Below are 21,327 nucleotides of genomic sequence, written 5' to 3' on the forward strand. Positions count from 1 at the left end.
ACACCACAGCCAGAGCCACCGCCGATCTAGCAGAAGCCTCACTGGAGGCCAAGACCCTAGGAAGAAACATGAGACTGTGAAGACTGATCTGGCCACATCTCTCTGGCTTGATTTGGAAATGGGCACATCATTTTGCCCCATTTGGTAACTGTACTAAGAAAGGGAATGTTTGTTTTACTTCCTGTTTCCTCTCATTGACTTCTTCATTCCCCAAATAAAGTTATATTGAAGTCCAAGCACCTAAAACCTGAGTACTTCTACCTCCTATGACCTAGGGCTCACCCCAACCTAAGAAGACATTCAGCAAAGCCCAAAGTGGCATCTCTCAACCCTGGTGGGACATTAAAATTATCTAGGGGGGCGCTTCCACTTCCAGCTACGATGGAGCAGAAAGACAAAAGCTATGAAGCAATGGGGTCTATGATCCTGGAGGGAGGGGGCATGACAGGAGGAAGCCCTACAATTGTCCCTACCCAGAGACAGTTTCCAGGTTGCAGAGCACAAAGCGGAAGCTCAAGAGAGGAGCATTGAGCAAAGGAGGCAGAGATCAAGACTCCAAGAAGCTGAGCTAGCTAGAATTTGGGGCTAAATTCTGAAGAGGAGTAAACTGCAGGGAAAGATTGCTCCAGCAACCAGCAACAGGTCCCTCCAGTCTCTGGCTGAATACTGATTTTCGCATGCTTAAGAGAAAACTGCATAAAACCAGAAAAAGAACTACCAGAAAGTAGTAGTAGGTCAGATGCTTCTGGGACCTTTCCCAGGGCTGGAAACAGTTCATGCTCCTACTGGCCCTGGTGGAAAGTTCTCACACACACACGGGGCATTAAGTAGGTCCTCCCAAGGGTTGTACTTTGACAGTGGGGGCTCAGTTAGCCCTAGATCAGGGCTTCTCAGCCTCCACACTGTGAACATGTCAGGTCAGGTGGGTCTTTGTTGGTGGTGGTGGAAGACAGCCCTGGACACAGCAGTATATCTAGCAGCATCCCTGGCCCCTCCTCAGTAGGTACCAGTAGCATCTTCCCCATGCTGTGACAACCAAAGTGTCTCCAGGCTTTACCAAATATCGCCTGGGGACAAAACCATCACTTATTGAGGATGAATCCCCTAGATTAAAGTGTGGGGAAAAGTCAGCCTCACAAGATCAGACCATTTGCAGGTAATTTCACCTCACACGGGAACAAAGTTCAATCCTCTTTAAAGGAATACAACACAACCCCACACACCTGCCCTGGGTCACAATGGCCTTGGCTGGGTGATGAGCATATGTCAGTGTTAAAAGTTCACCATAAGGAAATAACCCAAACAGATGAACAGATTTTTTTAATGTAGTATATATATGCGATGGAATATTATTCAGGCTTAAAAATTGAGAAATTCCTACACTTGTGACAACACGGGAGAAACCAGAGGATTTTACATTCAGGGAAATAAGTCCATCACAGAAGGACAAATGCCACATGATTCCACTTATATGAGGCATCTAAACCAAACTCCTAGAAGCCGAAAATAGAATGGTGGTTGCCAGGGGCTGGGGAAGGGGAAACGGGAAGCTGTTGCTCAGTGGGTGTAAAGCTTACGTGATAGATTAGTGAGTCCAGAGCTCTGCCGTACAACACGAGTGCCTATAGTTAACAACATGGAGCTAACACCCTTTAAAATACAGTTAGAGAACACATCTCATGTTAAGCGTCCTTACCAACAAAAAAAACCAAAAAAGTCACATGCACAAGAAAACAGGAAATGTTTAGAGGTGATGGATACATTTAGAACCTTGATTGTGGTGATTGATGGCTGTCATGGGTGTGTGCCTATGTCCAAACTCATCAAAATTTATACTTTAAATGTGTGCAATCTTTGCATGTCAAAAAAAATTTTAAAATAACAGTTTGCCATGATTCTTACAGTCAGCCAGAATTGAGCATCACTGCCAAATCCAAAAAAAAAAAAAAAAAGGATGAGTAGGAAGGAGAGATAGAAATGATAGAAGTTTTAGGAAATCTTAAAAAGCATAGCCACAAGGCGATTACCACATACAGAAACTTTCTCTGGCTCATCTAATGATTAAATGTATTAGAAACTGTCACCCAAGAGAAGACGGATGGATGAGACTTGACTTGCATGCCCCAGCCTGTGCCTATAAGCAGAAAGTTCTCAACAATCAATTAGGAGATGCTAGCTCATATCCACACTCTAGGAGATGCAAGCGCATCTCTGAATTCCACGTGGTTCCCCTCAAGTGGAAACCATCCCTGCTCTGCTTCTGTAAGGACTCTCGGGATGTGGCCGTGTTTGCAGTGTGATCAGCGGCCAGAACTCAAGCTCAGGTCCGTCCCATTACTCGGTTCTGGCTATTTTTAAGTCTGAAGTCTACCAGATATCTAGGCAGGGAGAGAAAGGCCCTTAGCACACTGTGTTTTTAATAGTTTGGAGCATTTTGGAATCGGCAGGGATCAAGGCGTTGCAAACCCCTCGCCACCATCTATTTCCCATCCTACTTACATTTCAGACAAACAGGTCAGCTGTACATTCCTATTAAAAGGCGGTTTAAGTAAGGGAACGAGTGTGGCTGGGCCACCCCTGGGACAGAGTTGAGCTGAGCCACTGCTTATCTCAGATGAGAGGCAGCCTCTTCAGGCATTAACACAGCCCAGGACAAAGACAACAGTTTTAGAGAAATGCCAGTTTTAGACATTCAAGTCAACTGGAGTGGATTTGTAGGTCCTCATGGGAGGGACTTGAAATGCATAAGGTTTTTACAGAAACAAAATTTCCAAAACTCACTTTTACTGGAGAATCAGCTAGTTTCTTTAACCTAGTACCTCTGTGCAGTGAGCGTTCGTTTCAGTGACCCTGTTCATTTCTCACCCCGTCAGGTACTTTGTGGTCACAGCCCAGGCAGGTTAACCCATGGCCTTGGAGCTGGCGAGAGAGAAGCGGTCACTGGGGCCAAGTCTAACAGGGCCCCAAGACTGTTAATTGGGCTCTATCATCAGTTCAGCTTGGAAACTGAGCAAGGAAGTTGACTCCTTCCTGGAATTCCTAATTTAAACAGCGCTGACATGCCCCAGTGGGAATAATATGAATAGCTCAATGGATATGGAATATTTTAAATTCTGACATGTTTGCCTCTAAAAGGGCAGAGCTCAGAAGTAAAAGGGAAAGGAGGCAAGGATCCGATGTTGGGTTTCAAACCTGACCTGCCCCTGAGCAAAGTGGGCCTTGCCTAGACCACTTCCCAAGTCACAGACACAGTGAGGTCTGTCCAGCTGGGGGCCTGATGGCTATGGGAGGGCCTCAGACTCATTTTCACATAAGAATTAAGACTCCAGGTTACTGCCAGGTGGCAGGCATACAACCTCCACTTGTTGACTGTAACTGGTAATTGGGGGTGGGAGGTGTGGGGGACACAAAGCAGCAGCTGTGACTGTCAGCACGCTTAAAGCTTTTCACAATCTCCTGCAAAGATGCACTTCTCCACATTGTCGCCTTGAGTGTCGCTATAGGGAGAAATGAAGTTTCATTCATAAAAAAAAAAAAAAAAAAAAAAAAAACAGGACACCAGAGCTGCTCTCTGTCACTTAAGGCTTAAACTGGAGCCAAGAACACGTCTGCAAAATGCAAGATGGTATAATTCAACAAGTCTTTCTCTCTCTGGAGGATCGAAAAGTAACCTGAACGAAAATTATACAATGATAAAATTCTGTCCCCATCCAATTAATTACTTGTGAATAATAATATCTCTGGTTTCTTTCAATTATATTCTAATTGCACACCTTTTGCTCTGGTTGATTGGACAATGAACTAATGAACAACTATTACTGAATCTAATTAACGCCATTATTTCTGAGGCCTCTATCTCTCTGTTGTGAACATGGAAATTCACAATCCCAGGGCTGCAACTGGAAGAAGCCAGCCTTGAACCCTGCAGAACAGGTTCTCGCATTGCCCTGAAATGAGGAAGCCCGGAGTGGGGAACAAAAGATGTGGGGTCTTTGCCAGCATTCAGGGCGAAGGCCCTCCTAACAACGGGCATCAACATTGGGAAAGGTTCCCATTTCAAAAACACTGATAATTTACCTGTTACCTTTATGAAAAGAGATAGGTAAGTGAGCTCTAGAGGAGTCAATGACGACGACATCCATAATTTATTACATGTACAGTAACGAGCGGGTCGGATTTCATGCGTGTTTACTCTCTGAAAGATAACTGCTCGCGCCTCACACCAGTTGCAGAATGCAAATATGTCTGAGGGATGTGTTTATCTCACTTTGACATTCTAAACTCCAAAATTCTCCTTTTCTCCTCCCCCCCCAACCCCCCCCCCCCCAAAAAAAAAGTCACTTCTGTTTAAAAATTAGGACTCCCTCTCAAAGGAGCAAAAAGGCCACGCTTCCGGGCCTGGCTTAAATCATGCAATTTTAACTCCAGCAAGGCAAGTCATAGATACTTTTTCTACATAAGGCGCCAGGAAACAAATGGGAATTTGTTTCTAAAGACGGATGATTACAAACGAACAGAGCAAGGGCTCTCTAACTGGCAGACACATACTGCGGTTTCCAAACGCGGATACAAATGAGCTCGCTAGTCCCTACTAAGTGTTTGCAAATGCAGACGTGGGTCATGTGTAAAGGACACTCCTGCGATATGCTGCCCCCCGCCCCCTTCCCGTATCTCAAGCACTGAAAGGAGAGGCGAAACGCCTTTTCCCAGCTTGCCGGGGGAAGAGTACAAATAAGGCGACTCATGTATTAGACCAGTCAAAACACCTGCACCACCTGGCGAGGGGCGCCTCCAGCTTCTCCGCATCAGCGGTGCGCCCACCGCTCCCCCCAGCTCCAGCCGTACCTCATATCTGCTGGCCGCCCGCTCGGCCGTCTCCAGGCCTTGGTACATCTGGATGATGCAGACTTGGGCTCTTCTCTGGGCGGGGAACCAGTTACTCTTCACGAAATCCATGACCATCACATGGTTTCTCAAGCCCGTACTGAATGCTCTTATCTGAAAAGTCGGGTGCCCGGCCGTGCCCGAGTGGCGGGCGGCGCACCCCTCCTGATGGGTGTTTGTAGGAATCCCAGGGTGCCGCATGATACTCGGAATCTTGTGACTTCAGCTGGGGAGCCTGGCAGACACGATTTTCTTTGTCTGATCCAGGTATTGGGTGCGGCAGGAGAGCCTCGGGAAGGGCCCCAGCGGGGACGGTCCTGGTGCCCGGGCCCCAGCCGCAAAGGGGCCGGACGCTCCTGGGTGACCTCTACGTGCCTTCAAAGCACGCTGGCCACCTGCCGTCCCTCCGTCTCCGGCGCCTCTACCTGTGTTCTCGGGTCACCCAAAGCCGTCTCTGGTTTCAAAGGCCCCCCTCTCTTTCCCGCTGTCCCCAGCCCTGCCGGGTGCAGCGAGGTTCCACGTGTCCTGCGGGTCGGGCCCCTCGAATCCCGACGGATTCTTGACTGGGCCGTGCAAAGGAGCCACGGGCGACCCCCGCTGCCTCTGCACAATCCCTGCCTTTTCTCGCCGGGTCGGAAAGGATCCAGCGCAGGCTCCTGCCGACACGGAGAGTGACCTCAGCCCCGGGCAGATAAGAAACACATTCAAGAGAGGAAGAGGGCCCGGCGCAGAGGAGCGACGATGCAGGCAGGCGATGGAAAGCCCGCTCTGTTAGGAAGCGCTGTGTCCCTGGCGGGCGGGGACAGCGTAGTGACGGCTCTGGGCCGGAGCCAGGCAAAGTCCCGCCACCAGCCTGAGCCCCGGTCTCCCATGAGGACAACTGGAATCACCAACTCACAGGGACAGCAGGGGAGTAAGACAGTGAGGAAAGAGAGGCGTGTCGCACGGTCACCTGGGCATCATTTCCAAGGCCTTGATACCTGGTTGCGTGGTTGCGTGTCTTCTGCCCAAGTTACGTGGCACAGTTCTCTGTCTAACCAGTGACGTAGTGGAGATTTGCACGATGCTGAGAATCACTGGCTTGTGAATCGTGTGGAAATGCAGGTGCATGACGTACGCCTACTCATTTCATTTCACGTTTTGGTACCATTTCTGTTAACCCAGTAATTTAGAGGGTGGAAATTACCAGACTTGGATCAAGGGTTGGGCCAGGAGAGAGCTGATGACAGGCACAGCGGCCGTCTTCCGAGTCCTCACACAGCTCTCTCCTCTGCAGGCGACTCCCTCTCAGCTTTCAGCACAGATTCCCCCTGAACAATCCTCCAGCCCCACTCGAAGGCTAGGGCGGGATGGGGGGATGGGGGGGGGTGGGGAGAGGCTAAATGAGCAAGTGACTCCAGATGCATTCCCCTGGCCCAGAACCAGACCCCCTCCTGCTAGAGGCGGTGGCTGGCCAGGACCTGGACTGGAAATGTTGAACTCCCACCTTTTGAGGCAACGGGAATGTTGAAGCTGAGAACGAAAACAAAGGAGAGGGAAAGAGCTCAGAGAAAATTTAGGCCGATGTTCTCATTTGACTCTTAAGACATGAGACCCATAGTCATTCACTGTGATCCACACCATGAAGCAGGGTTGACTGTCCCTTAAGCAGAACACTGTCCATTCTCCCCATGGTCCTCCCCAGGATGTCAGTGAAGTTGTCAGGACCCAGTTGATGGCAGCATGGTTCCCACGGGAAGGGCGACACACCAAGATCCAAGCCTGAGAGCGAGGCTGGATGCTCCCCAGTGAGTTACACCATGGGGCGCCATCTGAAATTTGGAAGCTCTTTGATCAAGACAGCCAGGAGAGAAACTTAAGCAATAAAGAAGTAAAATTAAACAAGGACAGAAAGGGAAGAGGGCATTTGCTTGGCTCTTTGGGTGCCGTGAACACTATTCCCTATATCCAGTCACCATTGAACCAGCTCCTACTGATGCCTATCTGTCCCCATCCAGCAGGGGCAAGAGGGAAGGGAAGGGAAGGGAAGGGAAGGGAAGGGAAGGGAAGGGAAGGGAAGGCAAGGCAAGGCAAGGCAAGGCAAGGCAAGGCAAGGCAAGGCAAGGCAAGGCAAGGCAAGGCAAGGCAGGGCAGGGCAGGGCAGGGCAGGGCAGGGCAAGGCAGGACAAGGCAAGGCAAGGCAAGGCAAGGGAAGGGAAGAGAAGGGAAGACAAGGGAAGGGAAAGGAAGGGAAGGGAAGGCAAGGCAAGGCAAGGCAAGGCAAGGCAAGGCAAGGCAAGGGAAGGGAAGACAAGGGAAGACAAGGGAAGGGAAGACAAGGGAAGGGAAGGGAAGACAAGGGAAGGGAAGGCAAGGGAAGGCAAGGGAAGGCAAGGGAAGGCAAGGGAAGGCAAGGGAAGGGAAGGGAAGGGAAGGGAAGGGAAGGGAAGGGAAAGCAAGGCAAGGCAAGGCAAGGCAAGGCAAGGGAAGACAAGGGAAGGGAAGGGAAGGGAAGGCAAGGCAAGGGAAGGGAAGGGAAGGGAAGGGAAGGGAAGGGAAGGGAAGGGAAGGGAAGGGAAGGGAAGGGAAGGGAAGGGAAGGGAAGGGAAAGCAAGGCAAGGCAAGGCAAGGCAAGGCAAGGGAAGGGAAGGGAAGACAAGGGAAGGGAAGGGAAGGGAAGGGAAGGGAAGGGAAGGGAAGGGAAGGGAAGGGAAGGGAAGGGAAGGGAAGGGAAGGGAAGGGAAGGCAAGGGAAGGGTGATCTGTGGAGACTCCAAAGATCAAAGGCTGTAGGGCGCTCTTCCTTCTGCCAAGGTCATAGGCAGATCTGGGCTTCCACCAGCTTCTGCAGCTGCGAGAGAAAGCACTAGTGTGACCTTGCATAGGTCTCCAGAATTCTCGGCCCTGGAAGGAAACCTCAGCACTGCCAGATCCAATCCCTCATCACCCAGAGCAAGAAGCAGAGGCCCAGGGGGAAGGAAAGAGCACAGCCGGGGGATGGACCCCCAAAGTAGCATGTGATTACAGACAAGCCCTCTCCCATCAGCCTTCCATTCCTTTGTCACCAAGCCCCTGGCTGCTCCATGTGGGGCCTGTCGATCCAGGTTGCACGGGGACAGAGCGGAGGGCAGCTCCCCGCCCAGGGGGGGCCTCCCCAGGAAAGGCAGCAGACCCTCTGCAGATGGAGGCCTCCTCCTGCCTGAGCCACTGAGGAGGGACTTGGGGGGGGCTCACACCCCGTGTCCAGCCTTGGATCCAGTGCTCCTCATTCTCATCAGGGCCACCCCTGCCACCAGTCTAACCAGAAGCCCCTGCTCCCTCGGGCACTCACAGCAACGGCTCTACAACCTCGGTGAAATGCAGATCACCCTCTGCCTCACCGTCCCCACCTGTTTCAGAGGATAACACCAGTACCTTCCTCCTTTGGGCTTCTGCGGATCTGGAAAAAACTGGAACACGTAAAGCACTTGGGCCAGCCTGGCACTGGGCACGTGCTTGACAATCACCAGCCACGGTCGCCTAGAAAGGACAAGCACTCAGAGTGGTAAACTCCTGGATGCGTTATTTTAATAAGGCAGGAACTCTGTTCAGGGGAAAGAGGAACTGAACTGGACACTGTGAGACCTGAATTCCAGGGCTCCGTCCACACGCAGTGCTGCCCAGAACAGGGTGGGGGGTTGATTCACTCAAGCGCGTTTGTAAAGTATATATTTTTTAAACCTATTCAAATGCAAGTTTTTAATGTCAGATACAACAAAAACAAAACACCCAGTGGAAGGAGGAGTACTGGGACGCCTGGGTGGCTCAGCAGTTAAGCAACTGCTTTCAGTCCAAGGCGTGATCCTGGGGTCCCAGGATTGAGTCCTGCATGGGGCTCCCTGCATGGAGCCTGCTTCTCCCTCTGCCTGTGTCTCTGCTTCTCTCATGTCTCTCATGAATAAATAAATAAAATCTTTAAAAAAAAAAAAAAAAAGGAAGGAGGAGTACCAGGCACAAACCCACATCAAGCTAATTCTCACCCAGAGACAGAAAGCCAGTCACATCTACCACCACAAGAGAGTGGCATGGGACTGTGTGATGCCATCGCGTGGGCCTGTATTGGCCCAGGACACTGAACACTGTCCTGTGAACTCTCCCGTCAACCTCCACCCCATGGGAGCTGGCCTTTTTTTTTTTTTCTAAGATTTTATTTATTTATTTGAGAGAGCAAGAGCGAGAAAGAGCACAAACAGGAGGAGCAGCAGAGGGAGAGGGAGAAGCAGACTCCCCACTGAGCAGGGAGCCCGATGCAGGACTCGAGCCCAGGACCCCAGGATCATGACATGAGCCGAAGGCAGACACCTCACCAACTGAGCCCCCCAGGGGCCCCTGGTCTGTCTTATAAGGACAGCTGACCTCAGTTGGCTCGCTCAGGGGTGTGCACCCAGCCAGAACGGAGCCAGTCACAGTCCGTCCTGGAGAATCCTGGGTCCTGGTACAGAGCAAGCGAGGGGGCGGATGCCACAAGACGGCACACACCGGGCGTGGTGGGGGGAGGTGGCAACGGCCACTGAGAGAGGCAGAGGCCAGAAACCGGGAGCATCCTGATGGCCCTGGAGCCCTGGTTCCTGCCCGTGGGTTCCAAGCGAGACTCTAGATCTTTACACCACTTTCTCCCTTAGGCTGAAGCTATTCAAATTGAGTTTCTGTCACTTGCAACCAACGGAGTTTGGGCCGAGTCTCTGAAAATTGATTCATTCATTAAACGAGCACATGCAAAGCACTTGTGTGTGCCAGGCATTGCCAGCACCAGCGACACACAGACGACACTCACACTGTTCTCACGGGGAGTTCACTGCTCAGCAGAGGGACAGACGCCTGGACAGGGAGCTCCTCACAGCCCGGGAGTGCTTTTCTTTTTTTTTTTTAAGACACTACAAATTCTTCGCCTCCATCTTTTTTGTGTGTGATTTTATTTATTTATTTATTCATGAGAGACACAGAGAGAGAGAGAGAGAGAGAGAGAGAGAGGCAGAGACACAGGCAGAGGGAGAAGCAGGCTCCCTGCAGGGAGCCTGATGTGGGACTCGATCCCAGGACCCCAGGATCACGCCCTGGGTCAAAGGCAGGTGCAAACCACTGAGGCACCCAGGGAGGGATTCCCCTCCCCGGGAGTGCTTTCCACGAGGGAGACTTGCACCACGCTGATGCAGACCTCAAGAAAAGACCTGATACAGACCTTGTAATAAGAAAAGATAGGGCACGGAGTCTTGAAGGATTAGAGATGTGCTGCTACATACACACACACACACACACACACGCACCTGTGGGTGGACAAAAGTCACCTGCAGGGTGTCACATTTCACCTTCTGTCCCCACATTTTATCATTAAGCTCATGGCCAAAAATGGGGAAGCACTGAATGAAACCCCATTTGCTACAAATAATCCCCACACTACGGAAAACACCTTTCCGAATCCTTTGCTGTTTTATTTTTTTTTCTTCTTAAACCAAAGAACTCAGTCACCTATAAAAGTTAGCTCTCTGACCTTATTAATGTCCTGCAGAAGTTCTATTTAATTTCCCTAAATGGGTCCCTAGGGTGACCAAAACTGTAACATCGTTAGCAATTGCCATCCAACGACACCAAATCAACACCAACGAGGCCTGAATGTGTTTAGCGTTGAAATATATGGGAAATTAATCTCTTATTTCTCCCCTGCCCCCGATACAACACGCAGGGCTGCAGAGGATGCGCGGTGAAGTATTTAAATAATGAATTATTCAAAAAGAAAAGGAACTGCAGGTACCTGATGCCAGAAATTCATGCCTGTGAATTCTTAATCTGTTCTCCAATGGGATTAGCATTTACGACTATGAAAGATGTCCTAATTATGCAGAGTTTCAGAGTTGATTTTCTGCAGGGCCCGCGCAGATCTAAAAAGCATTAGGCAACAATAAAACCAAATGACTATGAATTTCTGAATTCATAATTTTTTTTCCTTTGGGGGGGGATGGCATTTTTATTTATGGGCGCCTCACTCATCAGGTGGGAGCTGAAGTTTTCTCTCTCCTCAAAGGCACTGTGCTCGCTGTACGTGCATCCAAACCGTCATGGGTGCAATTCACAGTCCCACGTAGGACCAATGCAGTGTGATCTCCTCCTCTCTCTTCCCACCTGCTGAGGTTCGAGGCCAAAACAGAGGGCTGAGAATGGCTGATTGTGGGATCCTGTGCCTTTGAACCCAGTTAGGAAGGGGATGCAAGTTAGCTCCCCGAATGCCGTCGCCTTGAAGCCACTCAGCGCGCTGGGCTCTAGCGCTGGTTGCGGGATGGAAAGGGGTGTCCTCAGCTCACTAACTATTGGCTCGATGGGTGAGTGAAGTGAAAAGGTATCGGCCGTCTTTTCTCATAGGCTGGCCTGTTCCTCGTCCATAAATGGAAAGCTTTTTTTTCTCTGTCTTTAGACAATGTTGAAAACCTTGACAGTCCCATCTGTCTGCCAGCGGTCCCAGGGACAAAACCAGGGAGAAAACTGAAGTCAGTGGCACGAACAATATTGCCAGTTCACCCACGAGGCTCATGTTCTTGTCCCTTGAGCAAGCGATCGGTAATCAGTCACTCACCACCCACTGGGTGAGCTTCAGCTGTGTGGCAAGCTCCGATTACACATTCTAAGCCACTTCTAAAACCAGAGCTAGGGACACCTGGGGGGGGCGGGGTGCTCAGAAACTGAGCCTTTGGCTCAAGTGTGATCCTGGGGTCCCGGGATCGAGTCCCATGTCGGGCTCCCTGCAGGGAGCCCACTTTGCCCTCTGCCTGTGTTTCTGCCTCTCTTTGTGTGTCTCTCACAAATAAATAACATCTTTAAAAAAAAAAATAGGAAAACCAGAGCTAAGCCACCTTTGGGGAGAAATCACATATCCCTCCCTCACGCTCACTGACAGGAGTGCGTTATTTGAGGACAATGAATGGTATTTTCATATTTTCTCTCTAGTGTGTGAACAGATTTTGAATAAAGAAAATCAATGGCTTTGTTAGACACTACGCTGGATTTTAAAGCAATATTTTGACAAGCAAGAGTTGGGGGTGAAAGATTAGGTTGAAATTTTAAGGAAAACAGCAAACTCGATTTGCTATTTACATACTGGGGCAATTTTACCCGAAAAGAAAGCCTGGAGTGTGGGCCACCGTCACCGCCCTCCTCCCACGGGAAATGAAGGCGGGTGGGGCTGGGGCAGCAAACGACGAGGTCTACTGCTATAGCCTGAGCACTCGCACTCTGCTTTCTCCAGGTGTTCTTCTTGCAAATGTATTCACTGTTACTCTTGGCCAGGCTTCCTTCCTTGCACGAGTTAATTTTTCTTTTTTTTTTTTAATAAATTAATTTTTATTGGTGTTCAATTTACCAACATACAGAATAACACCCAATGCTTATCCCGTCAAGTGTCCCCCTCAGTGCCCGTCACCCATTCACCCCCAACCCCCGCCCTCCTCCCCTTCCTCCACCCCTAGTTCATTTCCCAGAGTTAGGAGTCTTCATGTTCTGTCTCCCTTCCTGATATTTCAATGAAAGTGTTGAAAACTGGGATGTCTTGGTGGCTCAGCAGTTGAGCATCTGCCTTTGCCTCGGGACATGATCCTGGAGTCCTGGGATCGAATCTTACGTCGGGCTCCCTGCATGGAGCCCGCTTCTCCCTCTGCCTATGTCTCTGCCTGTCTCTCTCTCTCTCTCTCTCTCTCTCTCTCTCTCTGTCTCTCATGAATAAATAAATAAAATCTTTAAAAAAAAAAGTGTTGAAAACTTCCTGAAATGCAGTATTTATCGGTAAAATAACCAGAGCTCCCCGGGAAACCCCAAGACTAGTGCCCACAAATAGCGTAGCCTCTGCCGACCCCCCAGGTCTACCCGGCGCAGATCCCTCCCTGCCACTGGGGCAGCAGGTAGGCGGCTGCTTGGGTGGCACCCAGACTGTCTCCCTGAATGCAGAGTGGCAGGCACCTGTGGGGGTGAGGCCCAGATGGTATTTATGGGAAGAGAATGGCCTTCTACCTGCACACCTGCCCGTCAGGCTCGTGTCCTGTGCTACATGATCCTGTCCTGGGCAGAGGACGGGCTTCCTCTGAGCCCCCAGAGCACCCACTGACTTGGTAACCAGGTGACCCCCCTCCCCACTGCATGTGGCCAGTCAGGTTATCCTCAAACATGAAAACCAACAGCCAGGATGGGCAGATTACTGATTTCCCAAACATTATAAAAACTGGTTCTATTGCAATGATCTTTTGTGCATGTACGAGAGCATACACACACACACACACACACAAACACACACACACGCACGCGCACACACACACGAAGATGTGTAACATTCCGTGTGTTTCCTAAAAGTAAAATAGGCCCAGTACAATTTACCTTTTGGGTCATTTCATATAAATATAAGAATTGTCTGGCCACCTTGCCTGTTCATCAATGCATATGAGGTCAGCAAACTCTGACCCAAATGTAGCCGGTGGGAAGTAGGCCCACCAGGGCCTATGGGGGCTGGAGGCAGAGCCCAGAGGACAGGCCTGAGATGTACTTCATAAGGCTCCGTCCGCCGGCCCATGATGGCACGTGAGTTTCCAGGGCTGGCTGGCCTCACGGTGCTCCTGGCCCAGCCTCTCCACCTTCCAGCTGCATTCACCCTGGGCTTTCACTCACCTCAGTTCCCGGGGTGCCCTTTTCAGGTTGGCTGCTGCCACAAGGGGTTTCCCAAACTCTGCTCTCAGGAGAACCCAGGCTGAGTCCAATACCAACTCGCCTAAGGCACCCCCTCACTGCAGCCCAGATGGCTCAAGGATCTCTTCCTCGAGTGACTAGTCCTTCCCTTGACTTTCACCTCTAGTGCCCCAGACACTTTGGTTGCGGGCATTCTGCTCTCACTGGGATAAGTATCGAATCTCCATTAGGTCCTTCTAAACCTCCAGCTCAGTATCCTGCTCATAACAGAATCCCAATAAATGTCTGTTACATGTAATAGCACAATAACAAATGAGCCACATACAGGAATAAGGGATAAATCTTGTATATACCTACCAAGGGCCACGAATCAACCCTCATCACAGGACATTGAGTTAGCACCATTTAAAGCACCTGGTGTGACTCAGAAGTCCAGGACCATCAAATACTCAGATCACAGATAGGCTGCATCCCACGCTATAGGTTTTTCTCTGATTCCAACCTGTCTTCAAGGGCATGTAAGCTTGACAAAATATCACAAGGTGTTATTTTTAAACACAGGCCAAAGGAGCGCAGGGCCATCTCCTGTCATATTGAAAAAATAGGGAAAGGGAAAGGGTAACTATGGCTGTTGTGTGGGCATCACTGATAGGCATCAGTTTTGGGCATCACTGTGGACTATCACCATTTGGCCATGACTGTTTGGACATCACTGCTGGGTACCAGCAAAAAAGAAAATGGACTAATGGTGAGCTCCCCTCCCACCGTTTCTCCAGAGCTTGCAGGCATGGGTACCTCGAGCCTTTTCTGGGCCCATCCCTACTATAAGGTGGGGCACAGTAAGTGTTCGTTGAATGGGTAAGTGCTCCGCCGTTGTAGGAGTCTCCTCACCGGGGCAATGGGTTTCTATTACCAGGTTTGGATAGAATGCAGCCGAGTGCACACCTCTTTGGAGCAGGATTCCATTTCTGCGCTGCATTTGAAGGGATCTCACACCCTACTAGGAAACGTACAAGGACACCGGGTCATCTCCTCAGGGGTGCTCCCTCTCCATCACCTGGTGGGCCAACCTCCCCCAGCCACTGCTGGCAACTGTCTGAGCAGCCTCCGGAGAGGCCTGAGCAGGCCAGGGGCACAAAAGGATTGCAGCGCCCTCACTGGCAGGAGAGTGAAACCTGCCGGGGGAGTCTGTCCAGTATGCGTGTCCCGCACCCACCGTGCACCTTGCCCTCCTCCTGTGCCCGGGCAAGCAGGCATGGGGCAAGGCCACATGGCTGTGCAGATCCGCTCTCCGCCCTCTCACCAGCCCCCAGGTTCTCGGCCCTGGGGCCCTTCACTCTAGGCTGCTCTGCCCAGCCCGCCCTCGTCCCCCGCCACCTGTTCCACCAAAGGGAAACAGACCTCGGATTCTGCTTGTCCTCCCTGTGGGCCGACCACAAAGTGCTCCCTCCTTAAGTTTCCTGCACGCTTTCTCTCACCCGGCTCCGGTTTCCCTCTGGGCTCCTCACCCTGCAGTTAAAATTCAAATCGGATGACAGCCCTATTTTTTAAGCAAAGGAAAGAGCCTTCTATTGGGGAACCAGAATGAACCCGGAATACAGGCCCGGACCAGGCCAGCGCCCTTTTTGAAAAGAAGAAAACAGAAATTCTAAGAGCTTTGCTTTTTCACACAAAGAATTCATCCTGCCAGCCAATCAGAAGAGCGAAAATAGTTTTAAAAGCTACAGCCCGAGTCCTCAGGAGTGGCAGCTCTCTTGGCATCCTGGCTGGAAAACGGGTAATTCGGCATCCAAGCCCAGGTCCCGCTGGGTAGCTGCTGCTGGAGCTTCCTGTTGACCACAGGGTCCAGGCTCTCCCACCCCCACCCCCGCCTCACCCCTGGCTCCCTCGAGCCCACTGGAATTTCAATTGCCTCTTGCTCGCGTACACACCGTGGACACTTTTTGAGCACCTGACGCCCAGATGGCAGGCACAGCTCTTGGCATTGGAATACAGAGCCAAGCAGAACACAGATCCTGACCTGCACACTGCTGGTGGGAAGGGAAAGGAGTGAGGCCACCGTGGAAAACTATACGGTGGAGCCTCAAAAAACTGAACATGCCTTCACCACGTGATCCCGCAGCTCCACTTCCGGGAATGCACCCAAAAGAATTGAAAGCAGGATCTCAAAGACGTCTTTGTGCACCCACAGTCACAGCGGCCTTGTTCACGAGGGCCGGAAAGCACAAACGACCCGGGTGTACTTTAACGGCTGAATGGATAAACAGAATTGGGGGCGGGGGGGGGGAGTATTACTCAGCCACAAAGAGGAATGAGGTTCTGACACGCGGGACGGCCCGGATGAATCATGGAGATGTTTTGCCAAATGAAAGAAGTTAGACACAAAACAAAACACACGCTATGATTCCACTTAGCTGAGGTGCGTGCAATCGTCCAATTCATGGAGACAGAAGGTGGGATGGAGGGTCGCGGGGGGCTGGGGAGGCTGGCGAGGGAGATGTTACTTCGTGGTTATGGACTTTCCACTTTGCAGGATTAGATGAGTCCTGGAGATGGATGGAGGTGATGGCAGCACAACGGTGGGAACGTACTTACCGCTGCTGGTCTGTACACCCCAAAAGGGTTAAGATGGTACATTTTGTTACGTATATTTTACCACAACTAAAAACAATTTTATGGGCACCTAAGTGGCTCAGTCAGTTGAGCATCTGACTCTTGGTTTCAGCTCAAGTCGTGATCTCAGGGTTGTACGATCAAGCCCTGCGTCGGGCTCTGCACTCAGCCAGGAGTCTACATGAGATTCTCTCCCTCTAACTCTCCCTCCTCCCCTGCCCTTCCCCATTCACTCTCATGTGTGCGCTCTCTCTCTCTCCAATAAGTACATAAATCTTTTTTTGAAATAATAATAATTTTTTTAAAAAAACATGGTCCCTGCTCTCAAAGCTCTTGATATCTGGTGGTTCTGGGACAGTGGTGTCTCCAAAGCCGGTCTAGGCACTTGTGCAGTTATTCTCTTGTCCACGGGGGGATGGAAGACAAGATGGCAACTTTATGTACGCTTGCTTTTAACTCGTCTCTTAAAAATATCTGTATAGAGCTGGTTCTATAAAGTACTATATTAGTACAATATAGTTCATGGTCATGCATTATAGACAAAAATTAGGCCTACCTCTGGGGTGCCCTAAAAACTCCTTACTGGTGAGGATGATGGACTGGATGCTGTCTGGAGCCCATTGTCTTAAAGAATGGCCCTTTGCACCTCTGCGGGGCAAGTAGACCCTTCCCAGAATTGGAATCCTTTTTTCCTCAGGGCAGAGTAGGGGTGGTGGCAGGATAATAATCCAAGTTGTGCTGACAACTACAAGTGGCAGTGGCACGTGGTCCCTGTTTACCAGGCCACCAAATGCAATTGGGAAGGGCAACTTCCCAATTTTAAACCCTGTTTCCCAGGGTTTAAAAACAATGACCCTGTTCCCCTCCTCCTTCTCCAGGGGACTCAAGGAGAGTTCGTGCATTATTATTTCTGAGGGATTTTTCCGCTGCTCCTGGGACTGCTGGTCACTCTGCAAAGCCATGGGCAGCCAAGCCTGGCAGAGCCATTGCTACATTACCACTGCCTCTGTTCCTGGGGCCAGGCTTGCCCACTTGTCCCAAAGTGATGGGATGGGCTCTCTCCCTACTGGGATTAGAGCCTACATTAGGTGTCCCACTGTGGTTGATCTTCTCACAGCCCCTACTCTCAAGGGACATATGACATTCTCCTCTGGGACTAGGTGGATGGTACTGCCTGGGGCTGCCTTCTAAGCGTGCCTCCCACTAGCCCTCAGCTAGTCTTCAGCCCAACCATTGACTATCTTCTGTCTTGGGTCAATCCCAGGTCTACACTGGAGGGAGGAGGATTTTCTGAGGCTTCCAAGAAAGATGCTTATCCCTGATCTGGGCATACTGGGAGACACTCGTTCCTTGTGCATGAACAGGAGGGGGCCATGAAGTTTGGAATGTCTATGGCCATCTCCCCCCTGGGGACAAAGCCGACAGCAGGGAAGCCAGCATGGACACACAGAAAGCAATCAGCTCCTTGATGGCAGGGAGCAGCCTGAAGTATCCCCAAAGCCCATCCTACGCTGGACTTGCCAGCTCCACATGCAGATAAATCCCAGCTACTATTTAACCTCAGTGTGAATTCACTATTGGCACCAAAAAGCATCCTAATTACATGAGCTTTGATTTGGCCCTAGCTCATTTTTATTGCTGGCCTATGATGTCCTTGGACTTCATTCAGCCTGTTACTATTTGTTACTATTTCCAGTAAAAAATAGGGGAGCAGGGAGAGAGATGTGGGCTTCTTTGCTCCATCCTCTTGCAGGAGCCACCCTTCGTCATGGGGTCATCTCTGACCCTTCTGGTTCCAGCACCACTCCTCTCCACACATGGACCCAAGCCCAGACGCAAAAGACAACAGGAAGGAGAGATAAGACCATGTGCATCTACTCGGAGGGGGGGCAGGGCCGAGCACCATGACTTCAAGCATCTCTATTACTGTCACTCAGTTCCCCATAGCTGCCTCATTGTCTTCCTATCTCACCTGTCTATTAGGGGACATGGGGACATTTTTATGTTTTCTTATATCTCAACCAATTGTGTTCACAAGATACTTCCTACCCTACGATCTTTAATCTGATTAATAGGCTTAAGCCCCATTTTTATGTTATCTTGTCTTGTTCTGCTTTTGTTCTATCAATCACGTCACTGTGTAGAAAGCAACCAAACTAACATAACAGAAGCTTATTCTTCCCCAACTCGTTTATCCTGGTCTCATTTATCTTGCTGTTCTCTTTCACCTGACTTCCTTCAAGGATTACATGAACACTCACATGTGTTAAATTAGAAAAATATACAACCTTGTAAGAGGGAGTTATATTTGCATAAAATACTGCCACCTGACAGCCCCGCAAGCCACTGTAGACAAGGCAGGGCTTGCCCGTGAAGTTCAAGGCTGCCGTGCCAAACACAGCAGATGTCTTCCTGGAAAACCCAGTGTACACCAAGAATATTGTATCATTTTTGAATTGCATAAAAGGACCTTGAATTTTCTTTAAAAAAAACTGCTGGTGAGTTATCTTCTACAGTTAAGAATGTTGATGGCGGTGCTAATTACTTGCAAGGATCACTCCAAGTCTGTCCTTGTAATGTTCTCTCAAGAAGATTCTAGCTGACTAATGGCTTCTCTCTTCAAAGAGAGTTCTTTAAATCATGTGATCCTGCTGACCACAGACGACTGGGTAAGGGATGGGGGCTTGGTTCAAGCCAGTTATATTTCCAAAGAGAATCTTTCTGTTTGGGGAAAAGGAGACAGAGCCAATTGCTTAGGAGTGACCCACCAGGAAGGTCATGAGATTGAGTGCTGCTATTTGGGGCCAGACAGAACCATGTGCATGGGGACGACCAGAGAGGCTGGGCTGCACAGAGCAGATAAAAGCAGGGTGGCCACAAAGATGAAAGGGGACAAAGAGACATCAGGACACCCTACCCAGACTTGCCTGTCCTTGTTGTATTTAGGATCCAAGGAATACACTTTTATTCTAACCATCCATAAATCCTACTTTCTTGCTCTTTCATGAGTAGACTTCTGTACCTTGCAGCAGGGCAATCACGCTGGCTAGGATGGTTTGGAGGATGCAGCATGAGCATCTGGGGGACTTTCTTCAACCCCTTTTTCTCAACACCAGAGGCTTCTCCCAGGCCGGCAGCTTCACACGCTCTGACTTCTTTTTTCTTCCTTTCTAATTTACCAGCTGTTCATGAATGGCCTCTAGGGAGGGCTTCAGGGACACACTGCCAGTTATCTTCTGAGAAGAAGCCCAAGTCCTCGTGATGGGAACTTCCAAGGCTTAGTGCACTCATTCTTTGGCTATAACTAATAGAATTTTCAAGTTGAAAGAAATTTTATATTAAAGAACCATATGGCCCAAATTTGCAAGATAACCCTGATTTCAAATATTCTGTTCAGTGTTCAGCCAATCTATTCTTATTTTTGTTTCAGCAAATGTTCTCCTTCCTTCTTCTGCTGGAGATCAGAGAATAAGCTGGGCCCTAGTAGCTAATCTCAAGTTGCTCACAGTCTACTGGAAGGTCAAACAAGAACAGTGTGTGAGGATTCCCTGGGGGCTACAAATGATACAAACCCCCCTACACCAGCCCGGACAGAGAGAGGAGCCCAATGGCTCAAAGAATCCAAGGATAGATCCAAGAATCAAACTGCCAGAAGGATAAGGATTTACCAGGAATCAGGAATGACTGGATTCTCCACATGGACTCCCCTGTTGCCTACACCATTGAGGCTTGGCTTACTTATCAATAAATGGGAGGATGCTGTCTCTTATAGAGGGCTCAGGCAAAGATTAAATTTAAAACCTCAGAGAAACACCTAGAATGATGTAAAGGAGGAGCTCAATCAATTTCCCCATTTCCCCTTCTGGCGGGACCAAGATGGCAGAAAGCCCAGGAATATACCATTTGTTACCTGACATGCTTGGAGTGGGGTGTAATAGAAATGCAAGAGTGTAGGAAAGTGGGAGGAAAACAGAGATAAAGGAACTTTTGAGTGACTGGAGAGGATCTTCCAGGCATCTTTGACTCCAAGAGAGATATTCTTTCCTTGTAAAACCAGAGACTTCTCCCCCTCCCAGGACAATTGTAGAAATTATCTTGAAGAAAAAAGAAAAAAATTATCTTGGAGAAAGCATTATCACAAAGGAAGCCACGCCCCTGAATTTCCAGCAAATGCACAGATACAAAAAATATTAAAATGGAACATCTAGAGCTAGAAAAACAAAAATGTACTTACAGTGTACGTGGAACGGATTCAGAAATTCTCTGTAGATTCAAAACTAAATCTGGACTCACCCAGAAAGACTGATAACTCTCTGGAATTAGCATGTAAATATTGATTTTGACAATAAGTGAGCATCCTCAAGTCAATTGGCACTGACTGATGCTGATTAGTAGAGTAGAGGTACAAAAACTCGAGGAGACAAAAGAAGATATGAGAGGATCCCAGACAGAGCTGCCCTCACCCTCCTAGCTGGGGCTGTACCAAGACCCTCCTGAGGAAAGATCCAAAGGAAGTCATCTGAAATGAGAAAAAAGACTTCTGTTTTCAACGGAAAAGGTATAATTATACTATGAAAGAAAATAAACAACTGGAATAACTAAGTAAAAAAATCAAATTATGAATTATAAACTAAAACTATACACACACAGAAAACCTTAAAATGGAATATGACAAAAAAAATGGAATATGACAAAATATCAACAGTGATCTGCTGGTGCAGTGAGACCACAGGCAACCTGTTCTTACAGCTTTTCTTTTCAGTAGTGAATATGCATTCTTCTTCATGAAAACCAATTTTAGGAAAATTTTTCAGAATAACTTCCCTTATTGCTGAAGAGAGGTACCTCAAAGATCAAACTGAAGTTTGAAGAAAAACAGCTGGAGCATAAGTCAGATGGTGTCGTGCCAACAGCGGGGCTCAACACTCACTGGGCGCGTTGGCGTGCCAGGCACCACACAGAGTGTGTAATGCAGAGCTCACAAACACCCGAGACTGACACCACAGTTCCCCACATTCAACAACAAGGTGAAGTGAGGCAAGAAAGGAGTGACATGCTCATGGTCACTCACCAGAGCAGAGGCCCAGCCTAGAGGTGACCTGGAGTCTGGCTGACTCTGAGCCCAGCCTCCAAACCTCTAGGGGAGCAGGGCACC

General features: G+C 49.5%; 1 protein-coding gene across 15 annotated transcripts in view; it reads right to left on the minus strand.

The window, feature by feature from the left end:
* The window catches only part of C15H10orf90 (chromosome 15 C10orf90 homolog), a 214,569-nt gene extending 199,488 nt beyond the window's left edge, over nucleotides 1-15,081 (minus strand). For 5 of the 15 annotated variants that reach the window (XM_072740394.1, XM_072740384.1, XM_072740381.1 and 2 more), the window contains exon 1: nucleotides 4,846-5,669. In XM_072740394.1, the coding sequence (XP_072596495.1) occupies nucleotides 4,846-5,085 (240 nt within the window). In that variant the 5' untranslated portion in view covers nucleotides 5,086-5,669. Of the gene's footprint in view, nucleotides 1-4,845; nucleotides 6,397-14,960 lie in introns of those variants that run through there. The other 10 variants (XM_026010670.2, XM_072740392.1, XM_072740388.1 and 7 more) reach the window with 9 other exon arrangements.
* Nucleotides 15,082-21,327: the final 6,246 nt, after the last annotated feature.

The sequence above is a fragment of the Vulpes vulpes genome, chromosome 15 (genome assembly GCF_048418805.1).
Source record: "Vulpes vulpes isolate BD-2025 chromosome 15, VulVul3, whole genome shotgun sequence".
NCBI lineage: Eukaryota > Metazoa > Chordata > Mammalia > Carnivora > Canidae > Vulpes > Vulpes vulpes.